This window comes from Aulonocara sp. 'chitande type north' Nkhata Bay, linkage group LG4 (assembly GCF_057382095.1).
Source record: "Aulonocara sp. 'chitande type north' Nkhata Bay isolate Kocher_YH1m ecotype deep benthic linkage group LG4, A_spYH_male_GT1.1, whole genome shotgun sequence".
NCBI lineage: Eukaryota > Metazoa > Chordata > Actinopteri > Cichliformes > Cichlidae > Aulonocara > Aulonocara sp. 'chitande type north' Nkhata Bay.
This window is the reverse complement of record NC_141347.1, coordinates 3788039-3814549: the sequence shown is the minus strand read 5'-3', so window position 1 is coordinate 3814549 and position 26511 is coordinate 3788039. Positions and strand designations below refer to the sequence as shown.

The following is a 26511-nucleotide window of genomic DNA, read 5'->3' as shown; positions in this document are numbered from 1 at the left end:
CTCTTCAGTTGCTCACCTGAAGAGACTATCAATGACTATTGCAGGTCCCGTCCACTTTATTTGCCAGGAGTTATTTAGCCCATAGTTTCAAATTAGCTTCAAGTGTACATGGCTTAATGTTGCTGCATGATATATAGATCTATAAATTAGGGGTGCAACGATACACAAAATTCACGGTTCGGTTCGATACCTTGGTGCCACGGTTCAATATTTTTTCAATACAAAAAATGTTCATGCCTTTTTAATTTGTCATTTATTAAAATTATAAATATATATTTTAACTCAAAAGTACAGTTTTTAAATTTAATGTTGCTGAAACAACAAATAATGAAAAAAAATAAATCTATCTGATCGAGAAATCACTCATCTTTGGAAAAGAGAGTTTATTACAGAGAAATGGCTCTTTCCAAAATAAAAGCTATACGATACGCTTCTTCTGGGCTATATTCTCAGCAGCATATTAAACATATCAGGTCCCCATAAGGAGAATCGTGTGCTAATGGCTGTCTAAATAATTCGGGTAAAGTTTGTAGCATGCGTGCTTGTTGTTTTTGTCTGCTTCCACTTGTCTTTGCACTAGGATGATGTCGGCGTAAATGTGCAGTCATATTCGTTGTGTTCCCACTAGTGCTGTCAGCGTTAATCTCGTTGAAATGACATCAACACCATAATGCAGCAAATCTCCGTTAACGAGTTACAGCGATCGCGCCGTGCGTGGGGCTAGACGGCGCCAACACGTTAACAAGCTAACTGCGCTAACGTACTAGTTCCCACCAATTGAGCATTGCGTGGCACAGCCAACATACTGTTTTACTTTTGTCCATGACACGCTTACCATCAGGGTCATACGTCACATGAAAACCAAGACAGTTCCAAACGCCAGATCTGAATGAGGGCGGGGGAGGTTCAATTTCGGGCAGTTGCCATGTTGCAACGAGCTTAGCTTCTGTCTTGCTAGCTTGCGCTGCGCTCAGTGGATCTGCAATCGACAGTGCAGCCTAGGCAGAGTAGTCGAACGCAGATCCACTGAGCGCTCAACACAGACAGCATCGTCAGAAGAAAAGTTGATAAAATACATTTTAAAAATTTGTATTGTTCGATACATATGCGTACCGAACCGAAAGCACTGTATCGAATGGTTTAATATCGATACGAGTATCATTGCACCCCTAATATAAATATATATGTGAAATGTAAGAATAAGTGTATTACTTCATTTCTGACATTAAGAACATTGGAGACAATAAAAAAAAAAAAAAGTCAGTATCTCTGCCAAATAGACCATCTTTCTGTATCAGCTGTAGATCAGCTGTTCAGATGCCAGACTCTCACAACAGTTAGATAACTGAGGAAAGACCAAATGTTGTCCACCTTTGACTTCAGTGCTGTAGTATCTGGAAAAAAAAACACACATTAAGTTAAAAGATCAGCAGCTACCTGTTCGCCACGCTGGCACCCCCAAACTGTTAAATGTCTTTATGGAGCAACTTTTAAATGGCCCCCCCACTGATGGTTTCCAGCATTACATCGGGGGGCCACGGGTCACCTCTTCCTCTCCTTTCTTCTCCTCTTTTCATGTCCCTCTTTTTCTCCCTCTCAGCAATTTTTATACAGTCCTTCTTTCCATATTAGCTGCTCTGAAAGCCCGTTAACTAACACACCACTAAACCCACTGCTGGTTTCTGTTAGCGTTTAGCCACATTAGCAGGGGGTTATGGATAAAAAAGCTGTATATACACGGGGGCAAAAAAGGAGAAACTGCTTAGATTGGACCTGCATGTTTTTGAAGTTTTATGGTGGTGTTTTAAATGGGATTTCTGGGGCTTTAGGTTACAAAATAGGTTGTTTATGGCTGCTTTGCTTTAATTTGTTCATATGGGGAATTGCTTTTGCCATCTCAGAAAGATGGAAATTTAATCATAGCTGTGCCTTGTGGGTGAACACGGTTATGATTCGCTCTTCTTATTAACTTGATAATGAGAAGAGTGTTTCAGGTGGCAACAATATTACACAATCATCTTTTAGAGAGGTAGTGTTTCACTAAATAACACAAATGTCCTTGGGTTGGGCTAAGTGACTGGAGTATGGCATTAATGAGCTCACTTTCACAGCTTGTCATTTTTGAATATCCAAAGTTATACTTCTGAAGGGCCATATTTTGTTGTGAAGGACAGTAGAACAAGTCGTCTACTATACAGAAGGTTGCTGGTTCGATCCCTGGCTGCTTCAGTTGGCAACATACTAACACAAGGGTTGCATCTGTCAGAGTTTGAATACACTTAGATAGAAAAGTGCTTGGATGGGTGAACGAGGCATGTGTAAAGTGCTTTGAGTGCTCAGGAAGAGTAGAAAAAGGGCTACAGGAGAACCAGTCTGTTTACCATCTCAATGATTGTTGCACTATTCTGAGTCACATGTTTAATCTTGGACCCAGAGGGATAGAGTTTAAAACCCAGATTTCTCTTGTCTCACTTGTGTCAAGTAACCTGCAAAACTCTACCCATAAAGTTTAACCTCTCTCCATTCTCCAATTGTTGCATGGTGTTTTGAAAATGTTGTCACTACAGTCAACTAAAGGCATTTACTAGATTTCAGTAGCGATGGCTGTCCCAGGTGAACTGTGAAAGTCAAAGGTCAGGCATGCAACTGGACTACTACCAGTCCAGGAAGAGACGCAGAGAGCCAAGTGGCTCCTTCTTGATATATTACTGGTGATTCCTGAAGTGTTGTGGAAAGAGGCACTGAGGAATTCCCTCCAAGCCACAAGACCAAGGACTGAAAGAAGACAGATTTCTCTTTTCTTTTTAACTCAATTGTTACTCCATCTATTAAAATGAGCACCTCTCTTTATTTCTATTTTTATGACAATGACTAATCATCAGTAGTGATCAATTCTGTTGCCAGCCTTTAGCTATAACAAAAGGATTCAAAAGGATGTGTTACAAAGGGGCTTGGAAAGAAAAGCGTCTGGACTTGTTTAAGTTGCTTGAAGACGTTTCACCTCTCATCCGAGAAGCTTCTTCAGTTCTAAGGGTCAAATGGTGGTTGACAATGGTTTCACAATGGTTTCTGTAGCAGGTATTACAAATAAATAATATGAGATACGCATTAAATTATTGTCTCGACAACTTTGGACCAGTATCAGAAAGTTCTAGGTAAGACTATGGAGCCTTGAAAGGATCAGCAGAGAAGGAACCACACAATGATAGATAAGATGTGATTTGAATAGAAACTGTATTGAAAGATGTAAAGTTTACAAACCCTGCCTGTCTAAAGCCGGCTTCCTACAATGCACAAACGTACATTAAAGGGCCCAAGATAAAATCAAAACCAAATATGCTCTTTAAGGAAATTCTCCAAAGAGTTTCAATTAAAGAGCTTCTGCTCCTGTTGCTCAGTCCACTTCTCTTTGGAAAGACAAATTAGAGTTTCTTGTGTGTGCGTGTGTGTTTCTGTCCACTGGTTTTAACACTACCCGGGTAGATTTTTAAAGTGTTAGTCTTATCTGTGTCAAGGAATGCAGTTATAGTCCTGAGGTTCGCTGAAGATGGATCCCACGGCTAGCCACACCGTACTCTGGTCCGTCTACAGTCACTCTCTTGGGATTGGCTGGCCACTGAACCCACAGGGTTCAGATCTCGAATGATCCAGTCCTGGTCAAAAACCAATCTATGCACACAGTTCGGAGTGCATACATTGCTATTTTATCTATGCTTCTTCCATTACTCATCTTTCAGTCAGGTATTGCTCAAGTATAACAAATTATTTTAGTTATACAATGTCTCAACCATCATGAAATAACTTGAGTTACATCACACAAGGTTTTAGCGCAACAGAAAATATACCTTATAAGATAAGATAAGATAAGATAAGATAGAACTTTATTAATCCCTCGGGTGGGTTCCTCTGGGAAATTCGACTTCCAAAAAGCACAGCAACGACCGAAGTTACAGTTACAGAACTGTTATATATATATATATATACAGCGGGGCAAAAAAGTATTTAGTCAGCCACCGATTGTGCAAGTTCCCCCACCTAAAATGATGACAGAGGTCAGTAATTTGCACCAGAGGTACACTTCAACTGTGAGAGACAGAATGTGAAAAAAAAATCCATGAATTCACATGGTAGGATTTGTAAAGAATTTATTCGTAAATTAGGGTGGAAAATAAGTATTTGGTCACCTCAAACAAGGAAAATCTCTGGCTCTCACAGACCTGTAACGTCTTCTGGGTGATCGTGGCTCAAGAGTTGGGAGTTCGCCTTGTAATCGGAAGGTTGCCGGTTCGAGCCCCGGCTTGGACAGTCTTGGTCGTTGTGTCCTTGGGCAAGACACTTCACCCGTTGCCTACTGGTGGTGGTCAGAGGGCCCGGTGGCGCCAGTGTCCGGCAGCCTCGCCTCTGTCAGTGCGCCCCAGGGTGGCTGTGGCTACATTGTAGCTTGCCATCACCAGTGTGTGAATGTGTGTGTGAATGGGTGGATGACAGGTTGTGTAAAGCGCTTTGGGGTCCTTAGGGACTAGAAAAGCGCAATACAAATACAGGCCATTTACCATTACCATTCTGTAAGAAGCTTTTCTGTCCCCCACTCGTTACCTGTATGAATGGCACCTGTTTGAACTCATCATCTGTATAAAAGACACCTGTCCACAGCCTCAAACAGTCAGACTCCAAACTCCGCCATGGCCAAGACCAAAGAGCTTTCGAAGGACACCAGGAAAAGTATTGTAGACCTGCACCAGACTGGGAAGAGTGAATCTACAATAGGCAAGCAGCTTGGTGTGAAAAAATCAACTGTGGGAGCAATCATCAGAAAATGGAAGACATACAAGACCACTGATAATCTCCCTCGATCTGGGGCTCCACGCAAGATCTCATCCCGTGGGGTCAAAATGATCATGAGAACGGTGAGCAAAGATCCCAGAACCACACGGGGGGACCTGGTGAATGACCTGCAGAGAGCTGGGACCAAAGTAACAAAGGTCACCATCAGTAACACACTACAACGGCAGGGTATCAAATCCCGCAGTGCCAGACGTGTTCCGCTGCTGAAGCCAGTGCATGTCCAGGCCCGTCTGAAGTTTGCCAGAGAGCACATGGATGATACAGCAGAGGATTGGGAGAATGTCATGTGGTCAGATGAAACCAAAGTAGAACTTTTTGGTATAAACTCAACTCGTCGTGTTTGGAGGAAGAAGAATACTGAGTTGCATCCCAAGAACACCATACCTACTGTGAAGCATGGGGGTGGAAACATCATGCTATGGGGCTGTTTTTCTGCCAAGGGGACAGGACGACTGATCCGTGTTAAGGACAGAATGAATGGGGCCATGTATCGTGAGATTTTGAGCCAAAACCTCCTTCCATCAGTGAGAACTTTGAAGATGAAACGAGGCTGGGTCTTCCAACATGACAATGATCCAAAACACACCGCCCGGGCAACAAAGGAGTGGCTCCGTAAGAAGCATTTGAAAGTCCTGGAGTGGCCTAGCCAGTCTCCAGACCTCAACCCCATAGAAAATCTGTGGCGGGAGTTGAAAGTCCGTGGTGCTCGGCGACAGCCCCAAAACATCACTGCTCTCGAGAAGATCTGCATGGAGGAATGGGCCGAAATACCAGCTACTGTGTGTGCAAACCTGGTAAAGACCTATAGTAAACGTTTGACCTCTGTTATTGCCAACAAAGGTTATGTTACAAAGTATTGAGTTGTATTTTTGTTATTGACCAAATACTTATTTTCCACCCTGATTTACCAATAAATTCTTTACAAATCCTACCATGTGGATTCATGGATTTCTTTTCACATTCTGTCTCTCACAGTTGAAGTGTACCTCTGGTGCAAATTACTGACCTCTGTCATTATTTTAGGTGGGGGAACTTGCACAATCGGTGGCTGACTAAATACTTTTTTGCCCCACTGTAACTGTCTGTAGGGATCACAGAGAGGACCCTTCTGTGAAGGGTTGCACACTGACCAGTACATTTAAAACATGACACTGTTTTACAAATGACTGTTGTCCACTCGAAGAGACCAGATCCTTAAAAAACTAGAACTTTCTGTTACAAAATGCTTATTTAGCTATTTGACAACAGTTTGGTGTTCTCTAGCACAAAACAAAGAAAAACTTACTAACAAAACTTGAATTGTCATTGAAATGTTAATCTGAACAGATAATACTTAGTAAATATGATCAAATATGTATTTTGTCCATGTGTGAAACTCAAAGCTTCTTTAAAGTCAAAATATTTTTTACGAAAAAAAAAACCCCTTGGAGGTTTCTTTAAACATTTTTCTTGAATGGATGGAGTCTGACTGCGTTTAATCTCATTTTTGGGCAAAGAATAGAAAGACAACAGCAGCTGTCAAGCACTGAAAAAAAGGTGAAATATTCATCTTTTGCAATAAAATGTCAGTGTCTGGTCTGCGCTTCCACAGGCCCCACTGGTTTTGAAACTTATTCCCGTTAACGAAGTAAGGAAGCAAGACGAACAGTTCAACCGGTTTTTCACATGCTAGTAAGGGAAGGATCTCAGAGCAGCCCTTCTGCCCTCAGTCTCAGACCACTTCAAAGAACCATCACCCCATAGCAGCCTTTTATTCTGTTACACACAGTTTACACAAACACCCATTGTAAATCCCCCCATGGTCACAAAAGGTTAAAAAAACTGTGTGTGTGTGTGTGGGGGGGGAGTCAGAAACAAGAGAATGCCTTTAATCATATAGTTCGAACTAAGACTTACAAATTTAAGTCTTACAAATTTAAGTGACACAATGACATTATTTAACAATTTTAACCTGACAGTCAGTAGCACTGTACGTGTATGTGTGTCCTCTTTTAGATGTGTTTTAGTTTTTCTGCTTTTAATGACTAATCTTGGTCGAATTTAACATTTATGGCCATATGAGGGTCATTTGGGCGTTTTTTGTTTTTGTAAAGTAAATTGTCCTGACTTCTTTGAGAAAACATCTCTCTGTATATCTGTATATCTTCTGTCCTGTACCTTTAAAGTGATATTTACTTGAAAAGCTGCACTAAGAGCAGCAGTCTGTCCACAACGTGGAAGTCAGAGAGAATGCATGAAGTAGCAAAAAAATGTTGAGTGAAAGCCTGATTCAAGAAAGTGGGGAAATAAATAAGATGCAAAAGTTATTACACAAAAAGAGCTGAAGTATATTTTAAGATGGGAAACAGCAGTAGTGCGGCAGTCGGCGTGATTTATAAGATCTAACATCAGCTAGAAGCAAAACACAAACATGTACTGTTTCAGCATTAATATCCAGTCCAAGCCAACTTTATTTCTGGAGCACTTTAAAATCATCTTTGACCAAAGTGCTTTCCAGTAAAAAACAATGAGAAAAGTAAAACTGTGACAAAACTATAAATAAAATGTGTTTCCTACCTGGGGTGGCAGAATCTTCCCCACAGACTTTTTCTAAACAAAAAAAGAAAAAAAGAAAGAAAAATACAAGCAACAAGTTGTGAATTTTAAAATCAGCACACCGAAACAAAACAAGAGGAAATGTGGATGTAGGTCTCAGTACCTGTACACACATCCACACTGACAGACACAATAGCAGCATGGATACACATCACACACACCCACACACAAAGTCTTGATGTTTTGAATGTCTCTGTTCATGGTGTGTGTGTGTGTGTGTGTGTGTGTGTGTGTACTTACTGTACACTTCACAGACTTCAGGTGGTTTTGTTTTATCTTTGGTGAAAAGAAGAAAAACATTATCAGTAAGAACCAGAAGTTCATTTTAGGTTTATTGTAGGAGATCCACATTTTACGGTTTGAGGAAGACCTGCTCCTTTTCTTTCTCTGAATTTCTAAAACGTCTAAGCTCGTTACAACAGTTGGTGTCACAGTGTTGCTTCTCACAAAGACATTCAAGCAGCAAGTCTTTAAACTAACCACAGCTGAATGTTAGACAAGTATCAAAATGAGGCGATACCTCGTAGACCCTTGGCTATATTTGTCAAGCACATGAAGTGGTAGAAAGGGACACTGATGTTCTCATCCGTCTCGTTACATGGCGGTTTATAGTCCTGCAGGACAAACAACATGTTTATCAGATATAATCCTTGTTTAACCTGAGCAGGAAAAAACAAACAAAACTTGAAGAAGAAGAGATTTTTTTCCTTGCCATGTTATTCTCGTCCTTAAAACAGTCCCGTAGAAAGCAGGTATTTTCTGTTTTGCTGTTATCACAGTCTTCAGCTTCCGTTAAACTACATACAATGATGTCCTGCAATGAAAGAAGGGCACATTTATCATTAACCAAATATAAGTCACTCCAACATAAACTTAAATACATTTGGACATTTTCTAGTTTTTAAACAATGTTTCACAAAGTTACCTCAGACTTGTTCATTATTTTGACAGGAATATTCTCTGGCAGCTCACTTGATGCGTTTGCCTTCCAAGTACAGAGAGATGGTAAAGAAGCAAAAGACATCATTAGTTATATATTTGTTTATTATTAGTGAGTGATCATCACAACTAAAACTGCAACATGTCCAAAGAGAGTTAAATATACAAACACACAAATCTGCTGGGGTTAGAGGCTCCCAGAGGGCTGCAGGTTGTCAAAAGCCTGATCCCAAAACCCAAATCTGATTTATATCATCCTCATATTACCTTTTATCTTAGCAGCCTTGTCATCCAGCATTAGAGATCAGCCTATTAAGAAATTATAATAATTAGGGAAAAGAACATGTTTTTTTCTTACCAATCCTTTTTTTGTGAAGTGGTCCATACAACCTGCTTTTGATGGCTCGATCGGGATTACCTGGTAGACAAAAGGTTGTTTAATTAGACGGACAGAATTACCACCATATAATGAACATAACTTGTATAACACTATATAAACTAAACTAATGCAGATGTAAATTTAAGGAGGACAGGCTACCAAAAAAATTACTAATGAGTACTTTAGGTCTCATAGCTTTTTAATAAAACCAGAAGTTACAGTAATCAACAAAACATTAAAACTAAAAACATTCGCGCGCCTCTTGAAACTATTAAGTTCGGATCACCAAGAGCACATTTTACAGCACTTATATAAAAGCAAATAGAGTAAAACTGCAAAGAGAACACTCACACTTAAAAGCAACAGGCAGAGAAAACAGCCGTGTGACGTCATGATGCCCTCTGTGATCTTTGCAAACTACAGTGAAACAAAAAAAGCAGGAGAAAGGTATATTATGGACACAGACACACAGAAGATTTAAACAGATTTAAATAATAAACAATAATTAAACAAAACCGATAAAACTTGTTTCCGTGGCCAGTGCTTTGCAAAAGCAAAGTGTTCACATTTTAAACATCATCTTGATGACATGTTAAGGCTTCAGGGTTAGATCAGTGTTGTAACGACTTCCATTTAGAAAGTCGTTGAGAGAAGAAGTAGGATTTGATGTGCCATACGAAGTCCATTATGAAAACTAGTTGTCTTTGAGGATGCTGATTTCATGAAAGTAAAATGTCAACAGTTAATAGACAAAAGCTCAGATGACACAATCAACAGGCAGGTCAACAATATCTGAGGCCTTCTCCCTCTCCCACCATCCCATCGCAGGGAGGATCTCCGCTGGTCTTGGACATGATAAATATTGTTTATTAAAAGAAGCTAAAGCTTAGGGCTTTGACCAAGTAGCTATAACACTGATATGATCTCTAAATATGTCCCATGATGTTATCAACACAGCTTTTCTCCAAACTGCGTTCTCTTTTTGTGAACAGCAAGTGACTCTGAGTGCTCTGCAAGAGCATCTTTTAAGTATACACTGTGAAAGCTATGCACTGCAGGCATTTCTTGTTTTAGCACAGACAGCTGACTGTCACACTCTGAGAATGGCTTAAAGGTAAGTGTAGTCAGCTCCACAAATCATGAAAAATAGCATTTACATAAATGTACATGAAGGGCAGAGAAACAATCAGTTCATGTGTATCATTTCACGTTGTATTGGGCTGTAGTATAGGCTGAAACCTGCGGTTAACATCCAAAACTAAATCATATAATCATTTAATCATATAAGCATAAAACACATGTTCAATCTGAATTTATCCAAGAACGAGTGATCAGGAAGGCTGGACAGATGTGAGTATGGATGGTGTACCAGGAAGAGGGGATAAGGCAAAAGAAGGAGTCCAAGTTGAACCGAGGCAAGCAGAAGAAGAAGAAACAGGCGTACAATCCTGAGCCAAAGAGACGATACAGCCAGGACGAGAGAGGGGAGGAGACACTTCCCTGAGATTATTCCCAGTGGTACCCATATTAAAATGTCAGAAGTTCAATAAAAGTTGGAAAAGAAAATGCTGTGTCATGTAAAAATGATAATAATCTTTTGAATGAGTATTGAGCAATGTCGCTTTAAAAATGCAATGAACTAACTTGTGCTTATCAGATTTAATTTAGCAAAGAGGATTTTTTTCCAGTGCACTGTTGAACTTCATGCAATTTTTTTTGTATGTGCATTTAGACAAATTCAGCACAGCTGCATGAGCGGCGTTCACACAGAATGAATATTACCTGAGTAAAGACTTTTTTTGTGTTTTCTTCTTTGATGCCTTCAAAGTTATTTTGACTTGATTTGTGGGATAGACTCCTGAAAACCAGCCAATTCATTTATGTCCTCTGTAATGGGTGTTTGTTTTTGGTCTACATCTTTTGACTTATCTGTGCTACACTAAGTCCTGATGTAATAAGGGGCGTAAGGGGCGATCGTGGCTCAAGAGTTGGGAGTTCGCCTTGTAATCGGAAGGTTGCCGGTTCGAGCCCCGGCTTGGACAGTCTCGGTCGTTGTGTCCTTGGGCAAGACACTTCACCCGTTGCCTACTGGTGGTGGTCAGAGGGCCCGGTGGCGCCAGTGTCCGGCAGCCTCGCCTCTGTCAGTGCGCCCCAGGGTGGCTGTGGCTACAATGTAGCTGCCATCACCAGTGTGTGAATGTGTGTGTGAATGGGTGGATGACAGGTTGTGTAAAGCGCTTTGGGGTCCTTAGGGACTAGAAAAGCGCTATACAAATACAGGCCATTTACCATTTAATTGTCACGGTTCTGGGCCTGTTGGACCCAGTATTTTGAGTTTATTATGTTTTGGTTTAATTTTGCATCATGGATTGTTTTCTTGTTCAGTACCACATAAATATAGTACACGCCCAGGAAAATGTAGCCACATGTGCAAAAATATCTGAGACTGCAGAGGTGAAGCAGGAAATAAACGTGAGAGACTTTATCTCCAACTCCAGAAGTGGATCAATGAATTCACCATGCACTTGGACAGTAGGCTGTGAGTATGCAGTGTCCTCAAAGCATATTCCACATGTCTTTTGCAATTTTCCAGCAGGCCCATGATTTAAAACTAACTACATAAACTGATAAGTGACCTCTTTGTTTTTAAAGTGACATGAAGGAACTTCTAAAAGTCTGGCCAACTTAATATTCACTCAGCGTCCTCATCAGTCCCACTGCTTACCATGACTACTGAAGAAGCACCTTTTGGTAATATGTGTTTTTAAGTTTTTCATTATATGTTATTAACTTATAGTTGAAGTATATCTGTACACAAAGGCTAAAATTTACAGAAAATATAGACGATATAAAGGGTTGCACAACAGTTAAGGTAAACAAACACAATATATAAATATTAACACAATCTCAGAAATGTTAGTCTTGACCTCTTCAGAAAATATAGTTTTCACTCGGTCATATAAAGAATCAGTCAGTTTAAAGGTCAGTAAATCTGAGCAGAGACTAATACAATACATGAGTTTCCTGGGGGTGTCAAGACACAGAAAATTATCATTGTTTTGATGATCTGCCGACAGATATTGTGCAGAAGTGAAAACAGTGGCGTCTCATGGCACTAGAGATGGACTGATCCGATATTAGCTATTGGTATCTGTCCGATACTGACCTAAATTACTGGATCAGATATCACAGAGAAATAAAAAATGTAAACTGATCCATTAAATTTCACAAAAGCACCTCACAAAACCTCACAAAACAAAAAGCTCATGACCATAGCACGTCAGAGCAGGATGCCTTGTGGTGTAATCTATATTGGTGAATATCATGCGCCACTAGGGGGCAGTACTTACCCTTCTAGACAGGAGGTGATGCTATGTCATGAACATAGAGTGAGCTGGAATAAAGATGGTGGGATTCCACGTTATCGCCTAAATGAGGAGTTTTATTAAAAGAGCCCAACGCAACATGGTGTCAGAAGTGCACTCGCTCTAAGCGGCGAAGAGAGACAGTGGAAAAAAATAACCGTCAGCTTGGCGAACGGCTAGTGACGAAAATGACGGAGCAAGCAGCAGCATTACCGGCGACTCCTGGCCCGGTTACGGCAGCTCCACCAGCGGCTACTTTCACCATCAAGCCACCGGAACCGTTCGACTTCGCAAAGCCCCAAGAATGGGAGAAGTGGATCAGACGTTTCGAGCGTTTCAGAATGGCAAGTAATCTGAATGGTTCAACTGATGCTAACCAAGTGAACACATTAGTATACTGCATGGGAGACGAGGCTGACGACGTGCTAAGGGGACTAGACCTAACAGACGGGCAGCGCCAGCAGTACGATGCGGTCAGAAACGCATTTGACAGACATTTTGTCCCCAGAAAGAATGTGATTTATGAAAGAGCAAAGTTTAATAAGCGAGTACAACAGCCAGCGGAAACAGTTGACTCCTTCATAACAGCTCTATATGCTCTCGCTGAAAACTGTGAATATGGTGAACTCCACGATGAACTTTTGAGGGATAGGCTCGTTGTGGGTCTTAAAGATTCATCACTGTCGGAGAGAATGCAGCTCAACAAAGATTTGACGCTAACCAAAGCTATCACAATGGCGAGACAATCTGAGGAAATAAAAAGACAGCAAACTGACCTCAGAGGCGAAAGCAGCACAAGCAAAACAGCCATGGACGCCGTGCATGTCAGAAAGTCACAGCCCAATAAATTCAGAAGCAGAGAGCAAAAGCAGTTCAAGCCACGAAAACCACAAATAACAAAACAAGAAAATAAAACGTGTTTTAAATGTGGAAAAACACAGATGCACCCAGCAGCACAGTGCCCAGCTAAAAATGCAGAATGCCACAACTGCGGGAAACGTGGACACTACGGGAGAGTTTGTAGGTCTACAGCTGTGCATGAGGTGGCAGACTGTGCAGATGGACTCTTCCTAGGTGAACTGGATTCAGGAGAAGACCCGTGGCTTGCTAACATCTGCGTGAGAGGCAAAAGCATGACCTTCAAATTAGACTCGGGGGCAGATGTCACAGCTATCTCAGAAGAGACATTCAAAGACATTAAGCAGCCAAATGAGCATCTGCAAAAAGCTGAAAAGCCACTGTATGGACCAGGAGGTGCAGCACTGACCGTGCTTGGGTCCACAAAGGAGGACATTTCCTACAGTGACAGGAGCACTGCAGAGACTATCTATGTAGTCAGAAATCTGCGTGTAGCTCTCTTAAGCAGGACAGCTTCTGTGAGACTGAAACTAATTGCCCGAATGGACAATATTGACCTTGAGACAGTGAAGAAAGCGTACCCGAAGCTATGGGATGGGCTCGGGCTTGTTCAAAAACCGTACACGATTAAGCTGAAGCCCGACGCTAAACCTTATTCACTGAAAGTGCCCAGGTGTGTTCCGCTCCCACTACTGGGCAAAGTCAAAGCAGAGCTACAGAGGATGGAACAGTTGGGGGTGATCAGTCGTGTGGAGGAGCCCACAGACTGGTGTTGCGGCATGGTCGTAGCCCCTAAAAAGGACAAAGAGACAGTCCGCATCTGCGTGGACATGACACCTTTAAATGGGTCGGTGTGTCGTGAAAGATATATTCTTCCCTCTGTCGACCAAACACTAGGCATGCTCACAGGGGCGCAGTATTTCTCCAAGCTCGATGCTAACATGGGCTTTTGGCAAATACCGCTGTCCAAAGAATCTGCTCTCCTCACCACGTTTATTACGCCATTTGGGAGGTACCATTTCAACCGTCTGCCATTTGGTATTTCCAGTGCACCAGAGCATTTCCAAAACATGATGGTGACAGAAGTGACAGCCGGCCTCGCGGGAGTCGTATGCCACATGGACGACATCCTGGTCTGGGGATCTACGAGAGAGGAGCACGACATGAGACTCCACGCTGTCCTCGACCGTGCAGAGAAGGCAGGCGTCACCCTGAACATGTCAAAATGTGAGTTTGGCAAAAGAGCAGTGAAATTCTTAGGATTCATTGTGTCATCTGAAGGCATGAGCCCCGACCCTGACAAAACTAGCGTGGTGCAGAAGATGAAAGAGCCAAGCACTGTGAGTGAGCTTAGGAGCTTCTTAGGAATGGTGAACCAGCTGGGGAAATTCATCCCAAACCTTTCTGAAAAAGACAAACCACTGAGAGACTTGCTTTCAACTAAAAACATGTGGTACTGGGGGCATGAGCAACAAAACGCCTTTAACAGTTTAAAACAAGAACTGTCATCTGCACCAGTGCTACAGCTCTACAACCCAAACAAACCCCAGAAGATCTCAGCAGATGCTTCTTCATACGGGTTGGGGGCAGTCTTACTACAGAAAGACAATGACGTGTGGTCACCTGTCGCGTATGCCTCGCGATCATTGACAGCCACAGAGCAGCGCTATGCTCAGCTGGAAAAAGAAGCGCTAGCGCTCACCTGGGCCTGTGAAAGATTCAGTGACTTTATTCTAGGGCTACACTTTGAGCTTGAGACCGACCATAAGCCACTAAGATAAGATAAGATAAGATAACTCTTTATTGTCATTGCACAGTCATACATAGTACAGTAGTACAATGAAATTGGAAAAACTGTCCTACGTCGGCACTACATATAACACAACACGACACGATATGACACATCACAACGTAACAAACAACACAACACAGTATATTAACTTAGTATAAAAAAGAAGAATAAGTGTATGTGTATTGCACACTGTTATTATTGCACATTAATTATTATTGCACCTTGTTATAAATATAAATATTATTGTTATCGTTTTAAACATTGTTACCTCCCCCTAAAAAGTCCAGGGAGGTATCCAGTCAGGTCAGCTATTTACATTGATCAGGGCTATTGCCCTGTTGTAAAAGCTGTCCTTGAGTCTATTTGTTCGGGACCTCAGCAGCCTGAACCTCCTGCCAGACGGCAGCAGCTTAAACACCCGGTGTCCTGGGTGTGTGCAGTCCCGTAGGATGCTGCGTGCCCTCTTGAGACAGCGAGTGCTGTACAGGTCCTTCAGGGAGGGAAGAGGATGTCCAATGATTTTTTGGGCCATGTTGATGACCCTCTGGAGTGCCTTTCGGTGTGCTGTGGTGCAGCTGGAGAACCACACACCGATGCAATATGTCAGCACACTTTCAATGGAGCAGCGGTAGAAGACGGTCAGCAGCTCCTTCTTCAGGTCCATTTTTCTGAGGATTCTCAGAAAGTGGAGACGCTGTTGGGCCTTCTTTAAGACCGCAGAGGTGTTAGAGCTCCATTGGAGGTCTGTGTCTATGTGCACACCCAGAAACTTGAAACTGGAGACCCTTTCCACGCACTCCCCGTTGATGCTGACAGGCTGCAGCTCGGACTTCCTCCTTCTGAAGTCAACTACCAGTTCTTTTGTTTTGGTGGTATTGAGGTCCAGGTTGTTGTCTGCACACCAATCTGACAGCCTCTGAACTTCAGCTCTGTATGCAGTCTCATCTCCCCCTGAGATGAGCCCCACCACAGTGGTATCATCTGCAAACTTGATGACTGTGTTGTCTGGGTGGGAACTAACACAGTCATGTGTGTACAGAGTGTACAGTAGGGGACTCAGTACACAGCCTTGTGGAGAGCCGGTGTTGAGGCTGAGGGCTGAGGAAAGATGAGGCCCCACTCTAACTCTCTGTACACGGTCTGAGAGGAAGTCTCTGATCCAGCGGCAGGTGGTGGAAGGAAGTCCAATTTCCAGCAGTTTATCTATTAGTCTGTCCGGGAGTATCGTATTGAAAGCAGAGCTAAAGTCAACAAAGAGCAGCCTGGCGTAACGGCCCTGCACTTCCAGGTGAGAGATGGTGGTGTGGAGCGTTGTAGCAATGGCATCTTCAGTTGATCTGTTAGCTCTGTATGCAAACTGGAGCGGGTCGAGTGTGGGTGGCAGGCAGGACATGATGTGACGTCGGACCAGTTTCTCAAAGCACTTCATTATAACAGGTGTTAGTGAGCCTACTCGGAGGACAAGCCCTGGATTTGCTTCCACCGCGGATACAGAGATTCCGCATGCGCCTGATGAGGTATTCTTACACTATAAGGCACATTCCAGGCAAAAGCCTCACCACAGCCGACACGCTGTCACGGTTGCCGTTGGCAGGCAACGTGATTCCCAGAGACAATGACCTTATGGAGGACACTGATATCTACGTTGACACAGTGCTGGAGGGCCTTCCTACTAGCAGCAAATACCTTTCAGATCTCCGTGAGCAGCTGCAGTCTGACAGCGTCTGTTCGCAAGTCATGAAGTACTGTGCAGAGGGCTGGCCGGACAGGAACCAGCTGCAGGGAGTGGTAAAGCACTACTGGTCTGAAAGAGCAGTTTTGAGTGTACACAATGGACTACTACTGAGAGGTACAAGGTTGGTCATACCTGCAAACATGCGAAACGCAGTTCTGGACAAAATACACGAGGGACACCAAGGAGTAGTCAAGTGTAGAGAACGTGCGCGACAAGCAGTGTGGTGGCCAGGCCTGAGTAACCAGATCGGTGAACTTGTCCTTAAGTGCAGGCTGTGCATTCAGGAGAGAGTTAATGTGAGGGAACCTCTTATGCCCACACGTTTACCTGAGAGGCCATGGCAGAACTTAGGAGCTGATCTGTTCACACTAAAAGACAAAAACTATCTGTTAGTAGTGGATTACTTCTCGAGATATGTCGAGATTGCTCAACTCAGTCCAACTCGTTCAGCCAATGTGATTGTGCATTTAAAGTCAATATTTGCACGCCATGGCATACCGGAAGTATTGATCACTGATAATGGGCCACAATTTGCATGTCAAGAAATCAGAGACTTTGCAAAGGACTACTGCTTTGAGCATGTTACCAGTAGTCCCAGGTACCCGCAGAGCAACGGCGAAGCGGAGAGAGGCGTCCAGACCGTCAAGAATCTCCTCAAAAAAGCTAGCGATCCATACAAGGCGTTGCTGGCATACAGAACAACAGCACTGGCAAATGGCTACAGCCCGGCTCAACTTCTCATGGGGCGCAGGCTTCGTACTACCTTCCCAATGCTTCCTGAAACCTTACAGCCCCGTCTGCCTGATTTTCAGCAGGTTAGTTGTTCGGAGAGAGAGAAACGGCTGAGACAAACCGAAAGTTTTAACAAGAGACATAGAACAAGAGAACTGGATAAATTGGTGCCAGGACAACCAGTCTGGATCACGGACACAAGAGCACAGGGCACAGTGACAGCAGTCCACCCGACTCCACGATCGTACGTCATCAGTGGGCCCCAAGGGACAATTAGAAGGAACCGCAGTCATCTTGTGCCGATCCCGCAAACAGAGGCTCAAACCGAAGCCACACAGATCCAAGCTACTCCTACAGAGACAGTTTCTGAGCCAAGCGCACCCCATACACCAGGTGTGGTTAGAACCCGGTCTGGTAGGGAGGTGATTAAACCGAAAAGACTTGATCTGTGACGCTGATTGTTTGAAAACGGAAAAGTGTGTTTCAAATGCTAAGTTGTGGTTTTAAGAGTAGCATGTTGAAGAGAAAAAAAGTGTTTATTCTGTTACAGGTTGAAAAGAAAAAAAGTGTTTATTCTGTTACAGGAGGAAAAGAAAAAGTGTTTATGACAATACTGACTTTATGTTTCCTGAAATGTTGGGGTATGCCTGTATTGAAAAAGCTATATGCAGTTATGTTTTGTTTGAAGAACAAAAGAATGTACCAGTCTGACTTCAGTAAGGGGGATGTGGTGTAATCTATATTGGTGAATATCATGCGCCACTAGGGGGCAGTACTTACCCTTCTAGACAGGAGGTGATGCTATGTCATGAACATAGAGTGAGCTGGAATAAAGATGGTGGGATTCCACGTTATCGCCTAAATGAGGAGTTTTATTAAAAGAGCCCAACGCAACAGCCTCACGTGATAGAGCGGCTGTGGCGTGCGAGACCTGTCAGCGGTCACTCCACGGAGCCTCGCTACGTGCTTCCAAACCGGCATTTCATCTTGGAGAAAGCTAACCCAGAGAAGTAAAGCGAGTGTGTAAGTTCATCTCTGAATGTTTGTAAAGCATTCCCACGTTAAGCTTAACAACCGATATATGGAGCGACTGTCTCTATCTCCCTCCGTCTCCTGTTGCTACTTCAATCATGAAACTGATCTGTCATGGTCATTTTGACCCAGCGTTTGTGTTTCCTTTTGTATCGCCTTGTGTTTTGTGTTAATTCTGATTTTGTATGTGTGGGTTGGTTTTGGTGTTTAGTGTTTTATCATCCCTACCTGTGTCTTTCCTCTGTGTTAACTGGTATTTATTCCACGTCTCTCTGCCAACATTCTCCGTGCATTTTGCTCCTTCTCCCGTGTGTGTTTGGTTTCAGGTTAGGTCTTTAGTTTTCCCCAGTTTAGGTTTGTTTACTCCCCGCTCTGCTCTTCCTGTTTTTGCCACTTTGTCACTTCTGTAAATAAACACTCACTCGCACCCCGGCCAGTACCTGCATTTTGGATCCTTTTTCTCAATACACCACACGACTGCTGCCCCAGTCGTGACATGATCAATGATCAGCTGATCGGCTTTTCTGTCATGAGTCCGTCTCTCTTCTTTGCTTTTGGTCCACTTTGCACCAGAAAGAGGAAACCAGCAGCTGAACAACAGCAGCACGTTTAACCTTGATCAGCTGTTGTTAGAATTTATTTGCTTTCTACACCAGGATCTTTTTCTACGTAGCTGACGGCTGGTAACTGTGCAGGGGCGGATCTAGCAAAGTTTTGCCAAGGGGGCCGATAGGGCATTAACAGGGAACGGGGGGCACAAAGACATACTTTTCTTTCTTATTCTCATTTAAAATGTCGAGCTTTTAATACATAATTATCTGAATCTTACAACCAAAGTTTTCATCTGATGTAAAATGTATAAAAGTCCATTATTGTATATAGTAAATATTAAGTCAAATTTATGACCTAGTAAGCGATAGTACTTTTTCCTTTGGGAAGGTACCATTCTGTTGAATTATTGTAGAAAAATGATTGATTTCTGTGAATTTTTTATTTTTTTATTTTTATTTTTTTACACATGCATTAAATTAAAGTTGATTACGTCAATTAAGCATTATGAGGTGGAGGGTGGCTCCCTATACTAGAATAGGGAGGATGGAGCAGGTTTAAGTTTATTGGATTGATCAGTTTTGCTGAACTATGAAATATTTTGGGTGCAGTGTGTTTTTTGCATACAGGTATAACAGAAAAGCTTTAGTTTTGTTTTGTTTTTTTAATCTTCAGTATGAACTTATACAAAGTGCCGCAAGATATTTAAAAAACAACAACAACATTTTATTGATTATAAAAAAGGCTATATTGGATTTATATCGGTATCGGCAGACATCCAAATTTATGATATCGGTTTCGGACATTAAAAAGTGGTATCATGCCATCTCAAAACAGTCCACGCAGGAAGCAACAAAACTTAAAGATTGCCTCCTTACTTCTACTCTTATTCCTAACTTGACATCTGAAATACCTCAGAGCTGACAAGTCTCAGACTTGCAAAGAGTGATGGTTCCTACCGCTCTCCCACAGTGTGGGAGTTTTTCAGATCATGTTGTTCGAACAGTTCAAGCTCCCCTAACTGTGGCATTGCCTGTCAGCAGTGCATCTTATGAAAGGCCCTTTTCTGCTGAAAGGATAATCAAAAGTCATTTGCGATGAACAGTGACTGAGGACAGACTATCCAATAAGTCTACACTCCTTCCTTATATGAAAGACATTTAGAATTTAGAATTTAAATGCAAGTCAAAGCCTAAGAGGACTCAAATATTATTAAAGATTTCAAACAGTAGACTAAACAGAAGCAAGTGCTAAATTGATTTTAGTATGTAATTCAGGAGGATCGACAATCACAGCCTTGTTGGAGTTTAAAACATGGCAAAAGTGGACAACAATGGACAGCCAATCCAGCCGGCAAGGCTTAAAAGACGTGTAACTAAGTGTTGTCTGCATAAAAATGATGAGAAAATGTCATTAAAAGATTGAAGGATCAAAGCAGAAGGAATAACGTTGACAAAAAAAAGAACGCACCCAGGATTAAACCTTGTGGTCTCATGGTCTCATTGGAGCTTTTGAGCCCAAAAACACAGCCACGAATAAAGAATGGCACCAAAACACCCACCAACAGCAACTTCTTCCAACCATCCAACAACAGTTTGGTGAAGAACAAAGCATTTTCCAGCACGGTGGAGCACCGTGCCATAAGGCAAAGGTGATAACTAAGTGGCTCAGGGAACAGAACATTGAAATTTTGGGTCCATGGCCTGGAAACTCCCCAGATCTTAATCCCATTGAGAACTTGCGGTCAATCCTCAAGTGGCGGGTGGACAAACAAAAACCCACGAATTCTGACAAACTCCAAGAAGTGATTATGAAAGAATGGGTTGCTATCAGTCAGGATTTGGCCCAGAAGTTGATTGAGAGCATGCCCAGTCGAATTGCAGAGGTCCTGAAAAAGAAGGGCCAACACTGCAAATACTGACTCTTTGCATAAATGTCATGTAATTGTCGATAAAAGCCTTTGAAACGTATGAAGTGCTTGTAATTATATTTCAGTACATCACAGAAACAACTGAAACAAAGATCTAAACGCAGTTTAGCAGCAAACTTTGTGAAAACTAATATTTGTGTCATTCTCAAAACTTCTGGCCATGACTGTACATTATTATCATTGTTTTATGTCACATGACAGGACTGGCTTCTAAGTACTTTGCCAAGCAGCCGACGCGCTCTGGCAGGACTCTTGCTTTCACAACACTTTATAATGATAGTTTATCTTTGTTTTTACACACATAAAAAAGCAGATATGTGAAACATACTTGTGGTTACTTGTAGTTTGCTCAATCAGTAGTGCTTTTTGATATTGGCGACATGGGCGGTTGCCCAGGGCGGCATCACAGGCATCGGCAACCCTCGGTGTGCCTGCTCGCTGCTGAAGTCAAAGTAAACTTTATTGTCATCTCCGCTACATACAGTCCAGTATATAGAGAGACGAGACAACGAGGCTCCAGTTACAGCAGTGCAAGTAAACAAACAATAAATATAAGAAGAGTAAGAAAATAAATATATACTTCAGGACTCGGGGTAAAGGATCAATAACAATTTAAAATTTATAATTTACAGTTTGATGATTTAAAGTCTCACACACAACCCGTCGAAAGGGGAGGGGCCGGCTGCTTCCAAACAGAGCACATTTCATTTATAATGTAAATCCAAGCCCATCATGTATTCATGATTTGAATCCTGATTTGTGCAAAATACCAGAAATAAAGACAAAGTGAATCTGTGAACTAAGGTGTAGGGTTGTTAGGTTATGTTGTGGTGATCCTCGGGTTGGGGGATTTGTGTTCATACTGGAGTGCAAAATTAAAACCAATGGAAGATGGACAAGAAAAGTTCAAAGCCATCAGGTCCTCAGTTTAGAAAAAAGAGAAAAGAAGAGGAGGAGAAACGAGCAAAAGATGCAGGTAAGCAGATGTGTGATTAGATAATGGCAGGTCATCCTGAAACAATCAGAATCAGAATACTTTATTAATCCCGAAGGAAATAATGTGGGTTACAGTTGCTCCAAGAAGAAATTCTAAAAATAGTAACAGTAACAGACTGAACTCCAACCAATACATTATGTTACAGATGTTACACATTTAAGAAATAGCACTAATATACGCAGATAACTCAATTATAATTATGAAGGATTAACAGAGGGGATTATAAATAAAGATCAAGAAAATTGACAAGAATATTACAGAGTAGAAAAGAGCGTGTGTAAAAAGGATGTAACCATTGCAGTGTTTACAGTGTGTTAGATGGAGGAGCTGTACAGGGAGATGGCCACGGGCAGGAATGACTTCCTGTGTCGTTCGGTGGTAATCTCTGGCTGTATCCCAATTCAGGGTCTGCAGCCTTAAAGTACGCAGCCTTGACGGTCCACAAGGGCCGCGTACTCAAAGACCACTAAGGCCGGAAGTGCGAGGCTTGTGAAATGGGACGGTCTAGCCTCCGTCGCGCTGCCCAGGTTGCCTAGCAACCATGATACTAACAGCTGGAAACGTTTCATACAGCTGTGTTTGACAGAAATGAAGGAGAAAATCTTTTGTTCATTTGTTTGTTTGTTTCTACATGAGCTTTGATTTGATAAGTATCTGAGGCTGAGACCACAGGACTGTAAACATGATTGTTGGGCTTCATTTCTGTACTGAACACTCATTTAAGATTAGCTAGTAAATAACAATCAGCTAATGTTGTTCATGAGACTAAAGTCATCTGAGACTAAAGAAATGAAGGACGCATTTCGAGCAGCCTTTGTATTGGGACAGCCTTCGTCGCGTCGCTGTGACGTAATCGGCCTTAAAATGCGGCCTTTAAGACTGCAGACCCTGAATTGGGATACGGCCTCAGTCTCTCACTGAAGGCTAGGACCGCCCCTGTGCTCAGTATAATAAGGTGATCCATGTCCCCCTTTCATCAGTGTTAATTAGTTCATGAACAGCTCTAACATTTGTCTCTGTGCTGGTAAATCACTGCATACAAATTAATGACAGAGTAAATCAAGGCATTCATTATTGGGATCCACGGCACCACGCGCCACTAAATGTTAATGCGTTTGTTTTACTTAGCATCAATGTGTTACTGTGCTACAAATGTCCTCACTGTCAGGGTTTTGACTAAAGGCTGTTTTTATTGTTTCTGCACTCCACACATCACGAGTCTGCATCTCTGATGGGGTGTGGGGGTTGAATGGCACCATAGACGTATCACAAGAAGATTTGTTGAATGTGTTTGGCTGGATAAGTAAAAACAACATGATCTTAAATGTATCTAAATCCAAATCTATGTTAATTGGAAGTAGATTACGCTTAGTCAACAGCCCACAACTAAATCTTTCCATAGCTGTTCCATCATTTGGTCAGCAGCTAATAAGACAGATCTGAACAGACTTCAGTTAGTCGAGAACAAGGCGACCAGATTAGTGTTAAGGTGTTCATACTATACAAATATCAAATAAAATGCATGATAAACTTTCCTGGCTTCCTGTACAAGCTAAATTATACTGTGGCTTAGTTGTATTTTTAAAGAAAGCAATACTGTTAAACACACCACATTTTTTTCTGCTCAGTTGCAGCATCCAGATAAAATACATAATCATACTGATTATTAACAAACCGCAATTTAGTAATTCCTCGAGTTAAAAGCAACTTTTTGAAAAACTCTGTTATATTTAATGCAATTAGAGAATTAGCTTCTATTCATAATTTCAAAAATCACTTAAAAGCCCTGCGACAGACTGGCGACCTATCCAGGGTGTACCCCGCCTCTCGCCCTATGACAGCTGGGATAGGCTCCAGCGCCCCCCGCGACCCTGAAAAGGATAAGTGGAAGTGAATGGATGGATGGCACTTAAAAGCCTATTTAGGCAGCTTTTAATTGTTGTAAATATTGTAAGAGGGAGATGTGATTTGTAATAGAAATTTGTGTATTTTGTCTCAGAGTTATTAATATTTATATGCTCACATTTTCCAAATTGTAAAACCTCACTGTGGATGTAAGAGCCAAATTATGTGGATATTTTGCATCCACTGTTTTGCTTAATATTTTATTTGATTCTATTTCATGGCTTGGGCCCCAGGAAGACTGGCAACCACTGTTGTGGAAGCTAATGGGGTTCCTTATAAATGAACAAATGCTGAAAGCTATATATGCAGGTTTTCAGAACAACATCTCCTCCCATCCAGTGACGCCTGGGAAGGCTTTGAATATTTCAGCAAGATAATGCTAGACCACACACACTGCATCTGTTACAGCAGCATGACATCATAGTAGAAGAACAGCCTGTCTGCAGTCCAGACTTTTTACCACCTCAAAACATTTGAAGCGTCATAAAACCAAAAATGTATAAAAGCAGACCCAGGACTCCTGAGCAGCTAGAATCCTCCAGGACTCCTCAAACATTCATCTCCAGCATCTGCTTCCTCTGTTCCCAGCCTGTTGTTACAAGAGGAGCAGATGCTATACTCTGGTAAATGTGACACTGTCCAAACAATTTTGAGACACGCTGTAGTTATCGATTTCCAAATGAGCTCTTTTTTCTATATAAATAAAATGAGTGAAATGTCTCAGTTTAAACATTTTTTTCCTTGTTCTGTTGTGTAAATCAGATCGGTAACTGGCAAAGATCAGTCCCAACTTTGGTTTGAGGGGTTTTAAACGATCATCACATAAACTTTTGTTCTTAAACAAGCAAAGATCAGCTGAAGAATCCTCATTTACACCTACATAAAATTTACTTGGGACAGAATATTAAAATTAAACCTTGTTTCACAACAGCTGTACTTTATTTTGAAATTTCTTACTTGGTTACGGCGTTTAAAAAAATTTCAGAAGCAATGACTGAAATCTAAAAATCCCTTTTCCTCCCCACCAGCATAGCCTGCAGCTCTACTATATGGTGAATTTTGACCTTTTGCTGATAACTAAAAATGGTCTTCACTGTGCTTTTCTACAGATAATTGAATATACGCAGAGTAGTCGAGGAGCCTTCCTTCAAATGCTTAGCACGTTAATTACACCAGAGCACTCTGTAAACAGCAGTAGTCAGTTCCTACAAGGCTGCAACAGGAAGAAAAACTGTGTGCTGTGTGACACAGACCGCACCATAACGAAAGGAGGGGGGACGTTACCCTGGACATGCCAGATATCTGTCTAAAGATCATTTCCATTCACAAAGGGAAAAAAATCAGCTGTTAAATAAATATTATTATAAATAATAACGCAATTGTTTGTTCTGTGTTATCATACCTGTTCTGTGTGCAACACTGTAATCAACCCAATCCTGTTTGGTCACTAAGAATATGTTTTTATTACTGTTCCTAGCAATTTGAGCTCCTGGCCGCAACTCTCATTGCCAAAGGGACTGCAGCTAATCAGTTGATACCGTGCGTTTGACAAACTCCATCGCACCCAGTTTCACCACCAATGCCACCAATTTGGCTGATGACCAAGTTTCGGCAACAAGAGAAAAGTACTTTTCCCTGCTCGTATTTAATGTATCACTGAGTGATTGTTAATCATTGTCTTGACATGAGGACTCAAAGCGGCCAGCAAATTCCTCCAGGGAGACCACCGAAACAACAAGAATGGAAAGGACGTGGGGAAACTCGCGGCACAAACGGGGCTGAGGTGCCAGGATTTTACTGCTTTAACCGCTTGGATATGACCCCAAACTGATTGTTCGAACACGGGAAACATGCAGCAGAAGCATGAATGCTGGTGACCAAGTTCACCACGTATGTGCGTCACGTGGGAAGCGATAATCATGCTGGTAGTTATGATACCCACTATGATACCCACCTATATCCTTTCTACGTGTTTTCTATCATTGACGGTGAACGGCAACGGGATTTACCCCTTCCCCTCCTGCTCCCCTGCTCCTCGCGCTCCCGTGTGTGTGTGTCATACATGAGAAACAGCTGACCTTGAACACAGGTATGGTCTGCTGACAGCGCACACATTGTATGTCTGAGTCTCCCCTTTGCGCAAATTCCACATTACTTTGGTCCGTCACGCTGAGCACAAGATAACTTGACAGCACCTCTGTACCACAGATCAAGCACATTTCTGTCCTCTGTCACCACAGTCCAACTAAGACATGCAAAAGCGATTTCTCAGAAAAGCTAAAGACGGCACATTTCAGCGACACAGTGAACACACATTTAGAATGCAGAATGCTCTCTGCAGCCTACCTCGCCTTGGAGAGGTGCTGATCCATTCTGGCATCTTTACTTTCACTTTCAGCTTATGTAGTCTTAGATGTCGTCATCCTCCGGAGTTTCCACACTACTACCCGGGGTCTATTTAAATAGACTACCTAATTATGTGTGTATACATTTATTTTTACCAGTTAATGGGGATGAGCTTTTGGAAAGTTATGGAACTTCCAAATACTTACTTGGCTCCATCATCTCTATAAGATCACCGCCCGAACACTACTAGACATTTTATACAAATCAACTCTTCCAAGTTTGTGTTTTTCCTTCTGACCAGATGCAGCTCTGGATGCAGCTCTTTTTAACGTATCTGTGTTTATCACTGTGTTCACGTGTCCTTGTCACTAAAACAGACTCTGAAGAATGATTTCGCCAAGTCAGAGCAGCTGTGGCAGTTTGTCTTGAAACAACTACTTCAACGTTTCAAACTTCTTTTTGAAATAAAATTACGACTTTAATCTCGAAGTTTCGACTTTATTCTAAAAATT

The 26511-nt window shown here is 42.1% G+C and overlaps 1 protein-coding gene across 1 annotated transcript; it reads right to left on the bottom strand.

Moving 5' to 3' along the window:
- Positions 1 to 59: 59 nt before the first annotated feature.
- Positions 60 to 26012, bottom strand: LOC147331767 (uncharacterized). The gene is made up of 9 exons (XM_086290512.1): positions 26000 to 26012; positions 9110 to 9175; positions 8738 to 8797; positions 8366 to 8425; positions 8153 to 8254; positions 7961 to 8054; positions 7681 to 7716; positions 7402 to 7434; positions 60 to 1394 (listed from the first exon to the last, which is right to left on the bottom strand). The coding sequence occupies exons 2-9, from the start codon at positions 9149 to 9151 to the stop codon at positions 1306 to 1308; spliced, it is 516 nt and encodes a 171-aa protein (XP_086146638.1). The 5' UTR covers positions 9152 to 9175; positions 26000 to 26012; the 3' UTR covers positions 60 to 1305.
- Positions 26013 to 26511: the final 499 nt, after the last annotated feature.